Genomic DNA, 22,488 nt, shown 5'->3' with positions numbered 1-22,488 from the left:
ACTCATATGAGAGAATTACCAGCATTTTTTTCCATTTTATTTCATTATTCTTCCCTATATATACAAACTCACACGCAGTTGTCTTTTAGAAGCAAAGACCACCACATACTTCATGAAGTTGATGTAGTCTTCCTGGGTGAGGAACAAGGCTGCCATGAACTCACCCACTGGGCTCCCCCTCCACCCTGCAGGCCACCCATCCCAGCCCCTGGCCCATGAGGTGCTAAGGGGAGGCCATCTCTCTTCTTCCCTCTGGTGTCCTGTGCCCACCCCTATCTGTCCTCCTAGATTCTCTTGCACAGCCCATAGAGACTGCTGATCAAACCAGACAAACCAACCTCTACTGAGGTGTGAATGTCTGATACAGTCTGTTTGGAGCCCTCTTTTCACAGGCATTTTTGGTTCTAGCTGTTGCTGGCTACTTTTTGTTAATTCTCAAACTTGAGCCCTTCCAGTTATGGGAGTGGAAAAAGGTGTAAGTAGGAGGAATAAAAACCTAACTTCCAGGGATAGGAGTATTGTTTCCATGAGCTCTGTGAAGTTTCTGTCACAGTTCAAGGAGCTGGAGTAGGGACAGGAGGTAGGTAAGGAGGTAAGGAGTGCCTTTCTTGTTCTTTCCTTTATTCTTTGAACTTGATGGAGCACATACTGTGAGCTTTGCTATGAACTGTGAAGATTCAGGACTTAGTAACATATAAACTCTGTCCTCACTGGGATGCAGTGTTGGAGGGGTACAAGTTTGAATCCTGGCTCTACTTGCTCAAACCTTTGGAGAAGAGGACTTAATATGTTTTTGGCCCTCCATTTCCTCATCTATAAGGGTTACAATAGTACCTACATCTGTGGAGTTACGGAATTAAATAAGTTCATGTGTGCAAAGCACTCAGAACACTGCCTCACACATAATAAACACTTGATAAATGTTAACTTTCTTTTTTTAAGCAAATGTTATTCATCATCATTTCATTTGTATAATACCTGAGTTCTTCCCAAATAAATATAGACTTTTGTCTTTTTTAAAAAACACCATCAAATATAATATATAAACCCTGATTAAATTCTAGGTTTCCACAAATAGCTATAAAAGACATTGAGACAATACGGGAAATTTTATATTGCCTGGACATTAGATTATATTAAGGAATTGTTAACATTTTTAAATGCTATAATGATATCATGGGTATGTACGAGACCATCATTATTTTTAGAAGATGCATGCAAAAGTATTTAGGGGTGATATATGATATATGTCACTCACTTTTAAATGGTATAATGAAACAAAAGATATTTAGGAAGAGAGAAAGAAAGCAAATATGGCAAAATACTAACAATTGTCAGATAGATATTAGACATATGAACATATTATAAAGTATTTTAGAGTATTAAAGCACTTTTTAAAAGAAAATATCTTAGCGTGGAGAGCAAATATAATTTCAGAAGAGAACAAAAATCTACATGTGGCGGGGTGCAGTGGCTCACGCCTATAATCCCAGCATTCTGGGAGGCCGAGGCAGGAGGATTGCTTGAGGCCAGGAGTTCAAAATTAGCTTGAGCCAACATAGCAAGACCCCATCTCTACAAAAGTAGAAAAATTAGCTGGGCATAGTGGTACACACCTGTGGTCCCAGCTCCTTCGGAGGCTGAGGCAGGAAAATCACTTGAGCCCAGGAGTTTGAGGTTGCAGTGAGCTATGATGATGCCACTGCACTCTAGCCCAGGTGACAGAGCAAGACTCTGTCTTAAAAAAACAAAAACAAAAAAGTAAAAAAAAAATCTACATGTCAGTAAAATATAAGCACTGAACCTACCAGTATAGATTAATCTATCCTGGAAAGATGGTAGAATATTTATTCTTTGTTTAAGAGAATTATAGTTCTAGGAGATAGTGTTTATAGTTTATCTTAAGAAAAGTTTGCCTTTGTCCTCTAGTATGAAAAGATTGTTTATTGTTAATAGTATAGAAGATGCCTGATTAAAAGCAAAGGATAATAGAAAATTAAATACATACTTTTTGGAATATTAATGTTAATGTATTATTTATTAAATCTACATTTATTTAGGAATTTAAGTCTATATTTTTTTCTTCTAGAAGCTTTTGCTTTATGTAACTTCAATAAGATAATCAAAAAAATTCTTTTACACAGATGACAACCCGTGTTGATGGTCATTCTTGGGCTCTTTCTGCAATAGATGAATTGAAAGTAGATAAGATAATTACACCCTTAAATAAGGATCATATTCCAATAACTGACTCACCAGTTGTTGTACAACAACACATGTTACCTCCAAAGAAATTTGTTCTCCTCTCGGCACAGGTATGTACATATTCTGTTATGGTAGAAACAAAAAGAAGAGAAGCGATATTTAATGTTTTTGTCACATACACTGAGATAGTTGCTTAATGAAATCATTTTCTTAAATAGGAATTCTTACTCTTATAGTATTCTTAAGGAATACTTTATAAATATCAAAAATGATACAAAAAGAACCATCTCTTAAAATAGCATTTCTATCACTGGTAGCAACATAAAATATTCTATAAGCTAAGTATTTAATATATAATAACTTATATAGTTACAATATAATTATACGACCATAGTAGTATATAGTACCTTATATAAGCTAACTTTTATTTTTAAGAACAACCACATATATTTCTTATAAGTTCTCACTTAAAAACATTTCCTTAGTATTTTAATTTTTACATAGTGATGCATTGACAAAATTCAATTGGTGAAACAAAGGAAGAGTGAGTGTATACAATAAAATCTCACGTTCAGTCCAAGTCTGTTTCCTCCAGACACCCATGTTATCAGTATCTGTGTATCCTTCCAGAGATATATTATGGTTATGCAAATAAAACAAATATATTTTTAAATAAATGGTAACATATATACTGTTCTATACCTTGCTTTTTATATTTCAAAAATATATTTTGGAGACCTTTCCATATTCGTATATGAAGTACTTTCTCATTCTTTTTTATATTTCAAAGGTATTCTTTTGTGTGGATGTACCATATTTAACTAGGCCTCTATTAATGGATTATCTTTTTCTATTAAAAAATACCCTCTTGTTGGCTGGGCACGATGGGTGGCTTACGCCTGTATTCCCAGCACTTAGGGAGGCCAATGCAGGAGGATCGCTTGAGCCCAGGAGTTTGAGACCATTCTGGGCAATGGTCTCTAGAGCATGACCATGTCTCTACAAAAAAAAGTTTTTAAATAAGTTAGCTGGCCTAATGGCACATATCTGTAATTCTAGCACTTTGGAAGGCTGAGGTGGGAGAATTGCTTAAGCCCAAGAATTGGAGGTTGCGGTGAGCTATGATTGGGCCTAAGTGATCAGCCTAAGTGACAGAGCAAGATCCAGTCTCTCAAAAAAAAAAAAAAAATCCAGCCTTGTGCATATATCATTTCACATGTGTATGAGTAAAGCCGTGGTATCATATCTGCTCAGTTGAGTATATGTGCTTTCACTAGCCATGTTTGTGGATGCTTGTTTCCTCAAAGCCTCTCTCAGTACGATATGCTGTCTTACTAAGAAATTGACTATCTTTTCAAGTATTTATATTTCTGTGAACTGCCTATTCCTGTTCTATACCTACTTTTCTATTGACCTGTCTTTTGAGAAACTAACGTTTTTTGATTTTTAGCCTCAAATATTTTTCCTGGTTTGTCATTTGATCTTGTTTATTGAGATTTTTCCCAAACAGACAAGCTTAGAAGCAATCAAAATTACCAGTTGTCATTTGGGATTTATGTCAGAGTTAAAAAGCTTCCTTACCCTAAGCTTCATAAGAGAATTCACCTATAGTTTCTTCTTGTTTTCTTCTAGTATTATTATAGTTTTATTTTTTCCTTTAAATCTTTTGATCTGTTTGGAATTTATCCTGGCATAAGGTATAAGTATGGGTCCAGCTTAATTTTTTTCTGCATGGATATACATAGTAGCAACACAATTAATAATCTAACTTTAATTCTCTGGTTTGAAGGGCAGCTTTGAAGGAGGTAGTGTTTTCTTACTAAATTTCTCTGTGGATATATAGATTTAGTATAGGTTGAGAGTTAAAATATAGATGGTATTTTTGACCAGTTTACTTTGTATTCTTGAAGTTATTTTTTTTTGTTTCGTTTGTTTTATTAAACAAGATAGCATGGTCAGTTGCTACCAGCCAATTTTGGTAAATCTATTATTCATATTCTTTTTCTTTTTTAAAAAAATTTCTCAGGGAAGTCTTATGTTTCATAAACTCAGACCGGTAGATCAACTGAGGCATCTCCTTGTGAGTAATGTGGGTGGAGATGGAGAAGAAATTGAAAGATTCTTTAAATTACATCAGGTAACTACTTGTACTTTTTAAAAAATGTGGTGATATTTTAAACTGTAAAACAGTGGGAATGATAGTTAAATTTTACATAAATTGGGACTAAAATACTGCAATAAACAGATAATCTTAACAATATTCCTTTCTTTGCCTAAGTCAAATGTATGCCAATATTTGAAAGCAAGATTAATATGTTATAAGTCCTATAGTAAACTCTCAGGTTTTTATTCTCTGTTGTTGATAATTTTTTATCATTAAAGTCTACTAGTAAAAGTTTGATGTTCAAGTTATGTGATAAATGCATCTTTATTAAAAGCACAAGACATTTATGGATAAGTCCCTTTTTGTTCAATTCTTTGTTTTGGCTTAATGACCTGAAGAAGAAACTTGAGGCAGTAGTGTGGAGACCTTAGCAATCTGAAGCCATAACTAGAATTGATGAGATAAAACCGGGAGTGGTTAGTTTAAAATATCACATCAAAGTTAAGTATACAAACTGGATTCAAACCAACTATGTTAAAAATCCCAGCTCCACCACTGGGGTGAATTACTTGAATTCTCTAGGTTTCAGTTTTCTTCCATGTAAAATATGCATTATATAACAATGGTGTGTGATGTGAAGATTAATATGTGCTAAACTCTTAAATTAGTGTGTGACACACGATAGGTACTCAGTATATGTTAGCATTTACTCTTATTTTCTCAAAGGTAGAAAGGCTACAAGAAGGCTGGGCATGGTGGCTCACGCCTGTAATCCTAGCACTCTGGGAGGCCAAGGCGGGTGAATCAGTTGAGCTCAGGAGTTCGAGACCAGCCTGAGCAAGAATAAGACCCCATCTCTACTAAAAATAGAAAGAAATTATATGCACAACTAAAAATATATAGAGAAAAAATTAGCTGGGCATAGTGGTGCGTGCTTGTAGTCCCAGCTACTTGGGAGGCTAAGGCAGGAGGATTGCTTGAGCCCAGGAGTTTGAGGTTGCTGTGAGCTAGGCTGACGCTACGGCACTCTAGCCTGGACAACAGAGTGAGACTCTGTCTCAAAAAAAAAAAAAAGACCCCAAATACATCCAGTATTAAACACTGAAATAAATGTGAGCTATACATATATTTTTTAAAAAAAGGAGAAGAAGAAAAGAAAGGCTACAAGAAGAAAAAAAAACAGGAACTAAATCAGAATCTAGGTAAATTAAAAAGAGAGCAATCTTTAATACTAGTGCTTATGATAAACTTTAAAACCATTAGTATTCACTTCTGTTTTTAATACCTGCTAACTTCCTTTAGTCAGCAAATATTTCTTGAGCATCTGCTCTGTCCTAGGTACAGATTTAAACACTGGACAGAGCAGTAAATAAAACTTCTTTTAAAATGTTTATTTTTAATATAGGGAAGATATTCTTCTTTTTACAGGAAGACCAGGCTTGTGCAGCTTGCCTTATTCTTGCTTGCTCCACTGCTGCCTGTGATAGAGAAGTATCTGCTTGGGCAACTCGGGCTTTCTTCAGGTATATGTCAAGGGTTTTTTTGGTACTGGGGCACTTTTTAAATGGTTTCAATACCAGTGGGATAGTTAATGACTTTGCCAAACAGTTGAGTGACTATGTAAACAAAGTACAAAAATGTATTTGCAAAAGGATGAAATTATCATGCTGATGGAAGCAGCTAGATCAGCATAATTTATGAATTATTACTCTATCTCTGGATTCTGTTCTCCAACTTCTTGTCTTCCTTCTACCTCAGTTACAATCTCATCTATCTTTCTTACTTCCCCAAACACTGTGCCAGTTCTGCTTTATGTGTATGTATCATTGGTATTGAGGGATTCTGAATCACTTTAAGGAAACTTGGTATCAAAGAGATATTTTTATTTGGAAAATATTAGCTAAGAAGTTATAATGTGATTTTTTTTAAAGGTTTTTAAAGTACTGTCTAACCATAATCTAGTGTGAAAATTGTGATGGCATTTAGTCATTAAGTAAACTATGCATTGCACATTCTTTTAAAGAAGTTATCAGAGGCCCTTATATTAGGTCATTAAATATGAAATGTCCAATTTCAAATCAAAGGTGTAGTTTATTATATCTGAATGAAACAAGAAACAATACAATTAGTTTTGCCATCTTAATAGATTGTTTATGCCAGCAGTGAAGAACCCTGGAGAACAAGTGGTGATGAAATTACGACAGGCATTTTCCACAGCTTATAGAGAATTGAATATTTTTCCTTGCCAAGAAGTGGTCCAAAGCCTGGAAGAAGCGGTAGTCAGTTGGTACAAGGTGAATACAGTGGATGACAAGAGAGTTTCCAAGTCCAGCTTCTATAGTTTGAGTAGCGTTGTTTGTGTGACATGTGGTAGAGTATTGTCTTAGAAGAGGCTTGGCCTGTCTCTACTAGCCAATCTCTGCGGCTTAATCACAAGCATCCTCATCATTTCGTCCAGTTGGTTGCAATGGTCATCCACTGTAATCGATTGACTAGCTGTGATAGATAATTCCAGCACTGGACCACCAAACAAACACCATTAGCTTTTTTTGATGAATATTTGGTTTTGGACTGTGTTTTAGCACTTCATCTTTATCCAGCTATTATGTCAAACGCTTGTGATTGTCAAAAAGAATCCATTTTTCATCACACATACTAATATGGTATAGAAATGATTTGCCTTTATGTCATGACAGCAAAGAAAGTCAAGCTTCGAAATGATTTCTCTTCTGATGCTCTTTTAAGATGCTCAGTACCCATCTGTCTAGCTTCTTTACCTTGCCAATTTGTTTCAAATTGTCCAATATTATTGGAATAGTAAAATCAAACCTTGCTGCTAATTCAATTCATACATAGGTTGAGATGGATTTGCTTCCTTTACAGCTTTCAGCCATCATCATCCACCTTGGCCTCAGGTCTCCCACGTGGCTCATTTTCAAGATTTAAATTATCAGAAAGAAACTTCTCAAACCATCTACATACTGTGTGTTCATTAGCCACATTCTTCCCAAACACTTCGCTGATATTTCGTGCTGTTTGCACTGCATTCTTTCCACGAAGGACCTCATTTCGAAAATAGCACTAATTTTTGATTCCATGGTGTCACAAAAATTGATCTAAAAAAAAAACCGTGAAAAGTAATCACAAGCCAAAACGTGTGTTTGTAAGACTGAGGGTGCACCTTCACAATAAAAATAAAACAAGAAGTGTCAAAGTGAAATGTCAGAGATATCAACTATCAAATTTAGTACTTAAGGAAATTGGACGTTTCATATTTAATAACCTAATACTTCTTCCTGGTAATAGTTTCAATTAACATTTACTGAATAAGTATTTATTATGTATCTTATGCATATATTTCACTGTCATCACAATAAAGTGTCTAATGCTTAAAACATTTATTTGGAAGCTAAGGACTAGTAACAAGTCCAGCTTTAAAGATGGGTGGTTTTACTGAATAAACTCAGCCTCTGTTGTCATAAAAATAGGTATGGTGGTGAAGCACAGATGAGATTTCCAACTACACTGCCCCCTCCGAGTAATGTTGGTCCCATCTTGGGGTCTCCTGTCTATTCTAGTGAGTATGAAACATTGAAATGAAATTGTTTATGATAGTTTGAATTTTAGAAACTTCCTAGCATATTTTAATCAATAAATCTTTCATTATGTTTTATTTATTGCTACTGTATTATTGGCAAATAAGTCTACAGATTCTGACTCTTAAAAGTGATGATATATTGATATTGAATCCTTAATGTGTACCAGGGAGCAAAATAAGATGTATCTAATAGTATTTACAGAACTCTTTTGGTATTTATTCAAAGGGTAAGAGATGAATGATTTAATAATAAGAAACTCTCACATTAGTGTTTTTCAAAGTGGAAATTGTTAGAAAGTTACTGGGAAATGAGATAAGTCCCTAATTCTTGAATATTTCATGGGTGGTGCCAGTCCTTCTTATACTTAGAAATGGTTTCTGTGTGCCTAATTTGATCAGATTGAAAAGATTGGGAGGTTATTTTGTAAATCTTGATATTCGTCTTTCCTTTTTTAGGTTCTCCTGTTCCTAGTGGTAGTCCCTATCCGAATCCATCCTTTTTGGGAACCCCATCTCAAGGTACATCTTTTTCTCTGTTTTGGGTTGCTACTAATGTTCTTTTAGAAGAGTTAACATTATGAGTTATCCTTAATGCTTAGTGTAAAGATTAACTTGCCTTATTCCCTTAAAAATAAGTGTCATTTAATGTAAGTGACATTCAAGCAAATATTAGTATTTGGCCATGAATGCCTTTAAGACCTCCTCTAATACTGTGCCTGGAAAGCCCCTTATTTGGGTACCAGGATTTAATTCGGGCCTGAAATCTGTATAATTAGTTCTGTTTCTCTCTCAGCATTGGGAACAGTGATTACATGTTTTCTTTCCTTTTCCTTCTGCATTGTCAATACTTAAAAGTCTACCTAGGACCACCATCCAACTTTAACTCTCTCTTCTTATTAAGAGCAACCAAATTTAATATCTATTTATTCCATTATTTTTGTAACTGTTTCTACCTTTGTGTCCAGATACAACAAACTTGGGTTATTGAGAATTTTGAATTTTCAAGGTTATATTTTTAAAAGACTTGGTTTTCTTATGTGTGTACAAGGTGTACCGCCTCCTGCCATGTCAACTCCAGTGTGCACTATGGGAAACCCAGCAACTCAGGCCACAAGTATGAGTTGTGTGACTGGACCAGAGATTGTGTACTCTGGGAAACACAATGGTATTTGCATTTACTTTTCTCGAATCATGGGGTAAGTTTTTTATGGAATAATTAACTGTTGCTCACCTTGTCCTATCTTGAGTAAATGTTAACTCTAAATTTGGGACATCATTTATTAAATTTTATTATGCTTATAGTTTTAGCAAACTTGTCCACTGATAAGATTTTCTATCATTCAGCCTTTTTGTTATCTAACTACGTTCACTGCTGTGTTTTATTTCTCTCCCCACCTTCTCTCTCTCTATTTTTCTCTCCCTGTATGTGTATGATAGCATCAAAATACAGTTGGTCCTTGAACAACACAGGGGTTAGGGGCACTGACTCCCTGCATAGTCAAAAAGCCACATATAACTTTTGTCTCCCGAAAACCTTAACTACTGATAGCCTCCTTTCTAGAATCCTTACCAATAAGATAAAGAGTCAGTTAACACATATTTTGGACTGGGCACAGTGGCTGACGCTTGTAATCCCAGCACTTTGGGAGGCCGAGTTGGGAAGGTTGCTTGAGGCCAGGAGTTTGAGACCAGCCTGAGCAACATAGTGAGACACTGTCTCTACCAAAAATTAAAATTAACCAGGCATGGTGGCACATATCTGTAGTCCCAGCTACTCAGGAAGCTGAGGTGGGAGGATCACTTGAGCCCAGGAGTTCGAGAATGCAGTGAGCTGTGATTGTGCCACTGTACTCCAGACTGGGTGACAGAGCGAGACTCTGTCTCAAAAAAAAAAAAAAAAAAACACATGTATTTTGTATATGTATTCTGTATTATTAAAGTAAGCTATAGAAAAGAAAATGAAATGTTATTAAGAAAATCAGAAGAAAAAGAAAATATATTTATTATTCATTAAGTGCAAGTGGAACATCATAAAAGTCTTCACCCACATCATCATGAATAGGCTGAGGGGGAGAAGGAAGAGGAAGCGTTGATCTTGCTGTATTGGGGTTGCAGATGTGGAAGAAAATCTGCATAGAAATGGACCTGTGCAGTTCAAACCTTTGTTGTTCAAAGATCGACTGTTTATCTATATAGATATTAACATATAGTGTTACAAACCTCCCCGTAACTCAGTGATGTGTCTATAGGTCAAATGGGCAGTTTTGGTCTTGCTGGGCTCACTCATGCATTTGCAGTCAACTGTGAAGTTAAGTGTGTTTGTCTTGACTAGAGTCTCACATGTTTAAGGTCATATTTGTCACCTGATCTAGAATGACCTCAGCTGAGATAGCTGGGTTGTTCTCCATGTGATCTTTCATCCTCCAGTGGGCCAGCCATTATTAATTTGGTGGTGAGAGGTTCCTTGAAAAGAGTAGAAACATGGAAAACCTCTTTATGCCTGGGCTCAGAACTGGCCTACCGTTCTCTTTTCTGCCTCATTCACTTGGCCGGAGGGAAGTCTTAAGGCCAACCCACCTTTTTATAGAAGAAGCATTAAAGTCACATTGCAAGAGGTATAGCTATAGGGAGAAAGAAAGAATTTCAGTCATTTTTGCAATCAGTCTACCATATCATCTAGTTAGCTATCTTGTCTAGTATATATTTTCCTTAGATTTGAGATGTATGATTTCATATCATTTGCTTAAAATGTGAAACAGTGCCAACCCCCTTTATAAATTTATATTTTTCATTATAAGCTCCCTGTTCACAATTTATCACAAAAAGCCTTTTGATTTTTCTTCAGCAGTATTTTGTTATCTGAAGTAACTTAGGTCTATCAGGTATGAAAATTTTCCTGTTTTCCATTCTTCCACGTAACTTAGTAAAATGTTAAATGAAACCAGTGCTAAGTTTTAAAAAACCTAATAAAGCCACTAAGTTCCTACAGACATGAATTTATTACACAATGTAATGCTTTTATTAATTTACTGCACAATCATTAAAACATTTTTTTGTTCCAGAAACATTTGGGATGCGAGCTTAGTTGTAGAGAGAGTGTTCAAGAGTGGCAACAGAGAGATCACTGCAGTAAGTGTGTGTGCTACTACTCTCTTATTTGTGTGTAATCACCTGATGGTATTAATTGATAGTTTCTTGTAACATTTCTTGATGTTACACAAGCAAGATGGCAACGATTGTTCTTTTATGTACAAATTTGTGTTCTTGTCCAATAAACTGTCTGCCCTCTGGGTTAAATCTCAGCTCTATCACTTGTTAACTATCTGAACACGAGTAAATTTCTTAACATTTCAGAGTCTGATACCTCGCTGTAAATGAGAATAATATATCTCCCTCATAAGGTTGCTGTGAGGGATAAATAGTGCTAATACTTAATATTGCTCAAAATTTGCTATTTAATACTTTGACTTATATACGCAAAAACACCATGGACCTAGCACTAATTTCCATGAATTGGCATACCTTGCAGACTGCTTTAAGAAAGCGTCTTGTAGAAATTTATATTATCACAAATTCAGGTAGTGAGATTTTTTAAAAATTTGGAATATGAATGTAATCTATTTTAAGCTTGTTCTTAAAATGAAAAGATACCAAATATATTTTTGACTGTGATACCCTTTTACAGTTGACATTTATAAGAATAAGAATGTATTTGCCTAACATAGTATATGATTCTTTTTATATGAAGTGTAAGAACATGCAAAACTAATCTGTGGTGATAAAAGTAAGAAAAGTGATAACCTCAGAGGAGGAATGGCTAATGACTAGAAAGGGACATTAGGAAACTTTCTTGAGAGTTGAAAATATTCTACATTTTAATCTGGGTAGTGACCCTTATAAAAATGTAAGAAGTAATCAAAATGTTTGTATTTTCCTATATGTAAATTATCAAAGACCAGAAAGAGAGGAATGTAGGTATTAACTATTGTTTCTAAAGATAGGGCACCTTAAAATTGAAATTGTTCATATTTAATTATACCGTTACAGAGTATGTGTTTTTAAACTTTTAAAAACTTTTTTATTTGTGCAGATTGAAAGCAGTGTTCCCTGCCAGCTGCTAGAGTCAGTGCTACAGGAACTAAAAGGTTTGCAGGAATTTCTAGACAGAAATTCCCAATTTGCAGGAGGACCATTAGGAAATCCAAAGTAAGAATAAATAGGGTTTACTTATTTTTTTCCTGTTTGTTGTATTTTTTTGTTGAAATATAATTTACATACCATAAAATTCATCCTTTTAAAGTATGCAGTCCAGTGGTTTTTAGTATATTCACAAAGTTAGGCAACCATCCCCTCTATCTAATTCTAGAATGTTTACATCACACCAGAAAGAAACCCTGTGCCCATTAATAGCCACTCCTCGTTTCCCCTTTCCTAGTCCCTGGAAATCACTAATTTACTTTCTATTCCTGTGGATCTGGCTATGCTAGATATTTATGTAAGTGGAAATGTTTAATATATGACCTTTTGTGTCTGCCTCTTTCCCAAAGCATAATGTGTTCAAGGTTTGAATGTTGTAGCATGTGTCAGTACTTCGTTTTATTTCCCAGTTCTTCAGGTGATAGACATTTGGCTTATTTCAGCTTTTGGCTATTAAGAATGATGCTGATATGAGCATTCCCATATAATTTTTTGTGTGGGTATATGTTTAGAATGGACTTTTTGTTTGTTTGTTTTTGAGACAGAGTCTCGCTTTGTTGCCCAGGCTAGAATGAGTGCCGTGGCGTCAGCCTAGCTCACAGCAACCTCAAACTCCTGGGCTCAAGCAATCCTTCTGCCGGGACTACAGGCATGTGCCACCATGCTTGGCTATTTTTTTTTTCTATATGTATTTTTAGTTGGCCAGATAATTTCTTTCTATTTTTAGTAGAGATGAGGTCTCGCTCTCGCTCAGGCTGGTCTCGAACTCCTGACCTCGAGCAATCCACCCACCTCGGCCTCCCAGAGTGCTAGGATTACAGACATGAGCCACCATGCCCGGCCTTAGAATGGACATTTTTTTATTAATAAAATGATACAGACTTTTCAGGAGGGAGGGAAATAATATCACATCTGAGGATCCCTTTCCAGAATTGTTAATGAGCTATGATAGTATAATGTTCTCTAAAGCGTATATAAATACACATTTCTTTAAAAGCAAAAATAAAGTCTTATGTAGGTACGCTTTTACATAACATTGTTTATACTAGCATATCATTTTGAATGTTTCAAATCAGTGGAAAAAATATTTTACTTTTGTAATGGTTATATGCTATTCCGTTATTTATATGCAAGCAACTGATAACTCCTTATTAATAATTAGGTTGTTTCTATTTCTTGATGCTGAGCATAATGATTACTCTTCTTTCTTATTCAGTAATCTTCAGATGAATTTCTTTAGCAGGAGAATTTATGGGCCTGAGGGCTTTTTAAAATGTTAATATGTAGTATTTAGTTGTCTCCTGAGAAGACTATACCAATTTTTTTTATTTTTAGTCTTTGGAACACTTTAAGTGTATCTTAAACAGCATAATAATATATATTTTTTTCACTCTATTCCCCGGACTAGAGTGCAGTGGCATCATCATAGCTCACTGCAACCTCAAACTCCTGGACTCTAGCAATCCTCCTGCCTCACCCTCCCAAGTATCTGGGACTACATGTCCACGCCACCATGCCTGGCTAATTTTTGTATTTTTTGTGGAGACATGGTCTCCCTTGCTATGTTGCTCAGGCTGGTCTCGAACTTCTGGCCTCAAGCAATCCTCCTGACTTGGCCTCCCAAAGTGTGAGGATTACAGGCATGAGCCACTGCACTGTCTGGAGTCTTTGTCTTTTAATTAGGAGAATTTAACCCCTTTCCATTTTATTGGGGTTAGTTCAGTGTTTGGTCTTTTTCTCACTGTCATGAATTTGTGCTTTTTGTTGTGTTTTTTGTTTGTTTTTCTCCCCTTTCCCATTTCCTTATTTTATTGGATTGATCAGGTCTCTCCCCACCTTAAACACCAGTTAAAAGAAGTTCTACACATGCTTTTTCTCCCTCTGGCAGTTAGTTTTAAATTCTGATAAACATACATCTCAGTCAGCATTAATAATTAAATAAAGTCTCTTAGCTTCTTTTTCCCTGCCCTCCACCACCATCTTTTTCCCTCAAAATTACTTAGAATTTTACTTGTGAGTTAGTTTAGTATTCTTTTTTCCTTTTCTAACGTTATGCTCTTCTATTACTACTTCCTAAGCCATTCATTGAGTTTTACAATTAAATCTGCAATTGTTTGTTAATTTTTAACCTGCTACTTTACTAATTTCTCTTTACTGTTTTCAGTAGGTTTTTTTCCATTGATTTTTTTTTGGATTTTCAAATGTAATCCTATCATCTGCAAATAGAGGTAGTTTTACCTTTTTCTCTTCAATTCTAGTTGCTTTCTCCTATCTGCACAGGCTAAAATCTCTAACAGGATTAAATAGTAGTGGAGATATAGCAGGCATCCTTGTCTTATTCCTGACTTTAACAGGAAAGCTTGTAGTGTTTCCTCATTCAGGAAGATGCCAAGATAGATACAGTTTATCGTGTCAAGAAAGTATCCATTTATTTTTATTTTATTTTGTATTTTTAACATAAATAGATGTTGGAGTTTGTCAAACATCTTTTCTACATTTTACAGAGATAATCATGTAATTTTTTCTTTACCTTTAATAATAGAATCATACCAATACATGTCCTCACTTTGACCAACCTTTGGATGCCTGCAAATATTAGTTTCACTGAGTATGGAAATTTTTTAACAGCTTCTTGAGATCTAGTTTACACACCATAAAATTCATTTATTTTAAATGTGCAGTTCAATGACTTTTCGTAAATTTATAGAATTGTGCAACCATCACCATGATCTAATTTTAGGACATTCCCATCTCCCAGAAGACATACCTCATGTTCATTTGCAGTCACTCCCATTCCCAGTCCCTAACCCCAGATAATTATTAATCCACTGTATCACTATAGATTTGCTTTTTCTTGACATTTCATATAAATGGAATCATCCAGTATGTGGTCCTGAGTCTGGCTTCTTTCACTTAGCATGTTTTGAGGCTCATGTTTGAGGTCTATGTTATAGTATGCATTAATACTTTATTCTTTTCCATTGCCTAATGAGTATGGGATTTTAAAGTCATAGACCATTTCTTTCAGAGCTTCACATACATTTTGTTTCATGTTCCTCCCAAAGTTTAATGTTGCAGATGAAAAGTACATTACCTATTTGCTTCTCTTTCCTCTGTAAATGACTTGTGTTTGCTTTGAATTTTTTTGTGCTTTTCTTCCTTTTTTACTGAAATTCAGAAATTATACCATGATGACTTTAGGTGTGTCTTCTTTCCAGTTCTCAGTGAGCCTTTAGACTTACAGACTTAGCTTTGATAAATTTTTTTTTCTATTGTTTCTTACTTATTATAGTACAGATTGAGTGTCCCTTATTTGAATTGCTTGGCACCAGAGGTGTTGTGGATTTTGGATTTTTTTAAATTTTAGAATATTTGTGTTACACTCAGGTTGAGCATCCTTAATCAAAAAATCTGAAATCCAAAATACTCCAATCAGCATTTCCTTTGAGCATCATGTCAGCCTTCAAAAAAGTTTCAGATTTTGGAGCATTTCAGATTGGTATTTTCAGATCAGAGATGCTCTATCTCCAATTACTTCTGTCACATTCTCTTTGAGGAATCGTTTGTAACTCCCCTGGTTCCAGCCTAAGTTTTTTTCCTTCGATAATTTCTTTCCTTCCTCTCTCTCTCTTTTTTTTTTTTTTTGGTCTTTTTGTGATACAGATCAGGAAAATTTCTCTCTGATAAATATTTTCTGGCCCTTATATTTTTAATTCCAAGAACTCTTTCTTCATTTCCCAGTTTTTCTTTTTTCATGGCAACCAGCACTTGTAGTTGTCAATATATTTTTAAAAATTTGATTTGTAAACTTTTTTAAGAGACAAAGTCTTGTTCTGTCACCCAGGCTGGAGTACAGTGGCCCGATCATAGCTTAATGCAGCCTTGAACTCCTGGGCACAGGTGATTTTCTTGCCTCAGCTTCCTATGTAGCTGGGATTACAGGCACTTGCCATTGCACTCAGCTAATTTTTTAATTTTTTTTTTTTTTTTTTTACTAGAATGAGGTCTCTCTGTGTTGCCCAGGCTGGTCTCAAACTCTTGGCCTCAGGTGATCCTTCTGCCTCAGCCTCCCATAGTGCTAGGATTATAGCCTCCCACATCCAGCCTACACACTTTAAATGGTTGAATTGTATGGTGTATGTGTTATATCTCAATAAAGCTATTAAAAACACATTTTCCTATTTCTATTTCAGCAGTACTGCCAAAGTACAGCAAAGGCTGATAGGATTCATGCGTCCTGAAAATGGAAATACCCAACAAATGCAACAGGAACTGCAGAGAAAGTTTCATGGTAAATTATTGCTTCTGATCAGTTAAATGTACATGACCCCAGTAAAGTTTTATTACTTGAATAGAAAACTATTGACTTCTTTTAGTGAGATCTAGTTCATCGGATAACACAAATTTTTTTAATTAAAATATCAGTGTGATTGGGAAAGTGGGATAATATGGATATTGTATATTTCTATATTTCTTTTAGCCCATACATTTTTGTTCCCTCCTCCACCAGAAAACATGATACATACCATTTTCTTTTTTCTTTCTGTCTCTCTCTCTCTCTTTTTTTTTTTTTTTTTTATAAAGACAGGGTTTCCCTCTGTTGCCCAGGCGGGAGTGCAGTGGTGCAATCATAACTCACTGCAGCCTCAAACTCCTGGGCTTGAGCAATCCTCGTATCCTCTTGCCTCAGCCTCTGAGTAGGACTATAGGCATGAACTACCATACCTAGCTGATTTTTTTTTTGATAGAAATGTGGTCTTTCTGTGTTGCCCAGGCTGGTCTTGAACTTCTGGGCTCAAGTGATCCTCCCACCTTAGCCTTCCAAAGCGCTAGGTTTACAGGCATGAGCCACTGTGCCCAGACACCTTTTTCTTTATGGTATTTTTTATTGTGGTGAAATATATGTACCATAAAATTTATCCCTTTAACTAATTTTTTAAGTGTACAGTTCATTGGCTTTCAATATATTCACATTGTTAGGCAACCATCACCAACATCCATCTCTAGAACTTTTTTCATCTTCTCAAAGTAAAACTCTGTATCCATGAAACAGTAACTCCCCATTTTCCCCCTATTGGAAGTTTCTGGTAACCACCACTTTACTTTCTGTTTCTGTGAATTTGACTATTCTGGGTACCTCAGATGCTGGAATCAAACAGTACTTTTCATTTTGTGACCGGGTTATTTCACTTAGCATACGCTCATCAAGGTTCATCCATGTTCTATGATGTGTTAGAATTTCCTTCCCTTTTAACATGAGTAATATTCCATAGTATGTATGTACCACACTTTGTTTATCCGTTCATCTGCCAATGGACACTGGGTTGCTTCCACCTTTTAGCTATTATGAATAGTGCTGCTAGGATCATTGGTATACAAATTCAAGTCCCTGCTTTTAGTTCTTTTGGGTATATAACCAGAAGTGGAATTGCTGGAATGGTAATTCTATTATTAGTTTTTTTAAAAAACTGCCATACTGTTTTCATGGCAGTGTTACTACAACTGGCCAACATTTGTAACTTTCTGAGTTTTTTTGTTTTATAGTAGCCATCCTATTGGGTGTGAAGTGGCATCTCATGATTTTGATTTGCATTTCCCCAATGAGTAGTTATACACCTTTTTATAAAGCTAAATAGATTAATATGAGTCAAATATTTAGTTGTGCTTTTTGTCTAGTAACAAGTAAGGGAACAGTATAGTAACAAGTAAGGAAAGAGCAAGGAAACTGAGAAGTTCTTGTAATGACCCATTATTCTGGTTATGAACTGGAATAATAATAATAAATTCTTGCATGAATTTTCCCTGCTACTCAGCTTTTTCTAAATTCTTTTGTCTTTTATTGTTAGAACCAATTATTCTGGCTGGTAGAACTTTCTTAATTGAGACCCAACAATTTACTTTTGTCCCAAGCTACATTCTTCTATTCTGCTGATCCTAGTTCTCTCTTTACCATTTTGTAAATTCTTTTTTCAGAACTGCTAATGATACTTAACTAAGGCTTTAAAGTTAACATTACCAAGCATTGGTAAGGATTTGTACAAATGGGAGCATTCCAATTGCTGGCAGTTTATACTGAAACAACCACTTTGGAGAGCAATTTGATTATATCTAGTAAAAGCTGAAAATGCACATACATAGATACATACTCTAAAGCCAGTAGTTTCACTTCTAGGTGTATATCCTAGAAGAATATTTACCAAAGTATTTTCCCACAGTAGGAAGTACATTTTATATGTTTAAAAACATAACATGCCCATAACTGAAACAAAATGTCCTGAAATAATTCTGCATATATTATCCTCTGAAATTTCTTTCTTTTTTGTATTCTATTTCCTGTGTAAGAGATGAGGGGGTAAAGCTGTCATGACTGACTAAACTGACTTTATGATCTGACAACGTGTTTTAATCCAGGGTTTGAGAAACTCAGTCCCAGAGAAACTTGAAAGTATTTTCTAGGAGACCTTCTTTAAGCATATTTATCACATTATTGTTTTAGTGTTAAAACACTGGGAACAATCTAAATGTTCTTCAGGTATAAAATGGACCAAATTGTGGTATATTTACATGATGAAACACTCAGCAATGAAAATAAATGTACTAGCTTTATATTTATCAATGTGGCCAGCCTCTGAACATATAACTAGGCAAAAAAAAACAATGGTGTAATTATTAAAAACATTTCAATATTTTTATTTATGTTTACACACACAAACATGCAGAAGTACATATATATATATACACACACACAAAAACATGAATACAACAACTGATGATCATGATCACCTGTGATGTGGGCAGAGAGGAGAACAATGGGGATTTCAACCTTTAACAATAGTTTTTATTTGAAATAACACAACTTATCCAGGATAAGTTGAAGTTTTATGAAACTTCATTAGTTGTGTTTTATTATTATTAGAGGCTCAATTGAGTGAAAAGGTTTCACTTCAGGCAATCCAGCAATTGGTTCGAAAATCATATCAGGCTCTGGCTTTATGGAAACTTCTCTGTGAACATCAATTCACTGTCATTGTAGGAGAACTTCAGAAGGTAAACTTATCTTTTTTTGTTTAAGATTGTACTGTTAATACTGTGTTTGTTTTCTTTTGCATGACTTTAATCTTCCATTTGGGTTTGGGAGGGGATTATTTGGGGAAGCATTTAGATTATGATAAACTTAGTATGTTTTAGGAAGATTGCACAAAAGCATGGTAACTTCTGGAAACCATTTTGTCAAAACCACAAGTGTTTATAGTATATGAGAACTTTATAATGAAATGTGAATGAAATCTTTCTTTATCAAAAATATGGTCACAGTGGATTGTGACCTTTATTTGAGCTACAGATCCCTCTGAGAATCTGCTAAAAGCTCTCTTTCACCACCCTCAAAGAAATGCGTATACATACTTAACACAGATTTTTGCATGTAATTTCAAGGGGTCAAACAACCTAAATTAAACACTCTTACTTTAAAGAAAGATGTTTATCATTGTGGGAAGTGAACGGTTCATGTTTCTTTTGCTGTTCTCATTTGAATCCTTTTTAAGGATAAGGATAATTGGCATTCATCAAAATTTTAGATAGGACATTTGGAGGAAATATATTCCTACCTTTTATTGAATTGTGAACATTTGTAAACATGTGAAAGTGGGGCAAAACTGACATTATCTCCTACATACACTTGACTCATATCCAGCATTTTCAAGATATTAATATTTTATCAGCTTTGTTTAACCTATCTTCTTTTCTCTTTTTCTTTACTGATTTATTGTAAAATAGGTTCTAGGCATCATGTCATTTTACTCCTACTTACTTTATACTGTACATTTAGAAATACTATGTATTTCTTTTAAAAAGATGGACATTTCCTTGAATAACAACAGTATCATTATCACACTTTGCAATATTAACACTAATTATTGTAGCATCTAAAATAATGAAATTTCTCTGTCTTAAAAATGTCTTTTAACAGATTGGTTCATTCAAATCAGGATCTCAAAAGTTGATTGACTCATTGAATGTGATTGTTCTTTCTCTTAAATTTCTTTGAATCTAGAGCAGTCTTTCCTCTTTTTTTTTTTTCTCCTTGCTATTGCCTTGTAGAAATCAGATCATCAGTCATATAGAATGATAACAATATTCCAAGGTGGTTTTTTACCTTCCTTGTTAACTTGTTCCTCTATGTCCTGCATTTTCTATTAAATGGAAGTTAGATTTCTATAGGTTTGATTAGATTCCAGTCCATTTATTTGAGGAAGAATAGAATGCTTCGTAGGTAATGGTTTGTTCATCAGGCTGTTTATTAGGGGACACAAAAGATTTGGTTATTCTGCTTTTTAGTAGTACTAGGATCAGTTACTGGATTCAAGTGGTAAGTCCAATTCTGCTGTTACAAAAGTCTCCTCCTCAAGCTTTCATCATCCATTGATAATCATTGCTGGAATTGATTATTTCATTATTTCATTTAGGATTACAGAATGGTAATTTTCTAAATCTTTGGTTCCTTCCACAGTTTTCGTTTTGTTTTGTTTTGTTTTTTTAAAGACAGGGTCTTGCTCTCTTGCCCAGGCTGGAACACAGTGGTGCAATCATAGATCACTGCAACCTCAAACTCCTGGGCTCAGGCCATCCTCCTGCCTCTCTCAGCCTCCCAAGTAGCCAGGACTATGGGTGTGTGCTACCACATCCAGCTGAATTTTTTTTTTTTTTTTTTTGAGACAGAGTCTCACTCTTGCCCAGGCTAGAGTGCCATGGCATCAGCCTGGCTCACAGCAACCTCAAACTCCTGGGCTCAAGCAATCCTCCTGCCTCAGCCTCCCGAGTAGCTGGGACTACGGGCATGCACCACCAGGCCCGGCTAATTTTTTCTATATATATTTTTAGTTGTCCATATAATTTCTTTCTATTTTTAGTAGAGATGGGATCTCGCTCTTGCTCAGGCTGGTCTTGAACCCCTGAACTCAAACAATCCACCCGCCTCGGCCTCCCAAGTGCTAGGATTACAGGCATGAGCCACTGCACCCGGCCTAGCCTAGGTTTTTTTTGTGGTCCATCTTCAAAGGTTCCTTCCTTGCACGAGCAATTTTGTGTTCAAGGAATGTAAATTAAATATTTGTTCAAAAATCTGAATATAGTTTGGGTATTTGCTGAAATTTAGAAAAAAGAAGTTGCAGTCTATTCACTAGACAGAATATTTTAATGTAGTATAAATCACCTTAATACTTCAGAGCTTCATTTTAACAAGTAGATTTGTTCAAAATATACGTCAAACTCCAATGTTAGAAGGCCTTGAATAATAGAATTGAGACAGTATTTAAGAAAAATAAAATGTAACCCTGAGATTTGTTAATGTAGCCAAGTGATTGTTTTATCCTAGTTATAACTAAAGTCAGGAGACCTGGCTTTAGTTTTGGCTCCACCTGGGCTTTACTTTAACTTTATAAAGTGAGAGGTTTGGACTAGACCCACCGTGGGTTCTTTTTCAACTCTACATGATTTTATACAAGTTTGCAAAAATTTGGTTTTATAGTTTATCATATTTTCTCTTTTGAATTATAGAGTCTGTTGCTGTTTACGTTACTTTATTAATTTCCTTCTGTGTGGAAATAAGATATTGTTATAATTTTGATATAAAAGGGTTTTCTCTTATACTTCTAGGAATTTCAGGAGCAGTTGAAGATCACCACCTTTAAAGATCTTGTAATCAGGGATAAAGAACTCACAGGGGCATTAATTGCTTCTCTTATCAACTGCTACATCAGAGATAATGCTGCTGTTGATGGCATTAGTTTACATTTGCAGGATATCTGCCCACTTCTGTATAGCACTGATGATGCAGTTTGTTCTAAGGTATGGTACTTTGTTACCTATTTCAGTGTTTCTTATAGGAGGTGTCACGGTATGATGAAAAGCATACTAGAATGGGAATCAGGAGGTGTCTTATTTTACTTGATATACGACCTCAGTCATGTAGCTCTCTTAACCTCTCCTGGCCCCAGAATCCTCCTCTGTCTATTAAATGGGTTAGAATACATGGTTTCTCGTAATCCATGTGTACTCTTTTAAGTTTTTCACAAAGAATCTTTGATAGTATTTCTAGCCCATATTTAAAGACAAAGGTTAGAAATAAGAAAAATCACTAAATTTAGAAGTTAAGGAAATGTAGCTATTAGAGGATTAATTTCTCTAAAAGTTAAAATAAGTAAAACTTTAAGTAAATCTGTGATGAATTAGAGTTAATGGGGCAATTTTTATTGATCCTTTCCTACAGGTGGAAAAAAAATAAGTAAATCAGTGTTGCATGGACTGCCTGCTGACCAATAATGTATTGACTAGGCAAGAGAATTGCCAGACAAAAGCTGTCTTGCTTAACATATTTGTGAGAGGA

At 35.1% G+C, this 22,488-nt stretch overlaps 1 protein-coding gene across 2 annotated transcripts in view; it reads left to right on the top strand.

Annotated features, from left to right (window-relative positions):
* Positions 1 to 22,488, top strand: part of NUP155 (nucleoporin 155) — a 57,320-nt gene that overhangs the window by 22,586 nt on the left and 12,246 nt on the right. Inside the window, exons 13-23 of one of the 2 annotated variants that reach the window (XM_045566526.1) lie at positions 2,145 to 2,315; positions 4,232 to 4,342; positions 5,738 to 5,832; positions 7,798 to 7,886; positions 8,364 to 8,426; positions 8,956 to 9,103; positions 10,970 to 11,036; positions 11,998 to 12,113; positions 16,301 to 16,395; positions 19,021 to 19,151; positions 21,759 to 21,950. In XM_045566526.1, coding sequence (XP_045422482.1) covers positions 2,145 to 2,315; positions 4,232 to 4,342; positions 5,738 to 5,832; positions 7,798 to 7,886; positions 8,364 to 8,426; positions 8,956 to 9,103; positions 10,970 to 11,036; positions 11,998 to 12,113; positions 16,301 to 16,395; positions 19,021 to 19,151; positions 21,759 to 21,950 — 1,278 coding nt within the window. Of the gene's footprint in view, positions 1 to 2,144; positions 2,316 to 4,231; positions 4,343 to 5,737; positions 5,833 to 7,797; positions 7,887 to 8,363; positions 8,427 to 8,955; positions 9,104 to 10,969; positions 11,037 to 11,997; positions 12,114 to 16,297; positions 16,396 to 19,020; positions 19,152 to 21,758; positions 21,951 to 22,488 lie in introns of both variants that reach the window. The other variant, XM_045566525.1, reaches the window with a different exon arrangement.

Source organism: Lemur catta, chromosome 12 (assembly GCF_020740605.2).
Source record: "Lemur catta isolate mLemCat1 chromosome 12, mLemCat1.pri, whole genome shotgun sequence".
NCBI classification, from domain to species: Eukaryota; Metazoa; Chordata; class Mammalia; order Primates; family Lemuridae; genus Lemur; species Lemur catta.
This window is presented reverse-complemented; position numbering and strand designations above follow the sequence as displayed.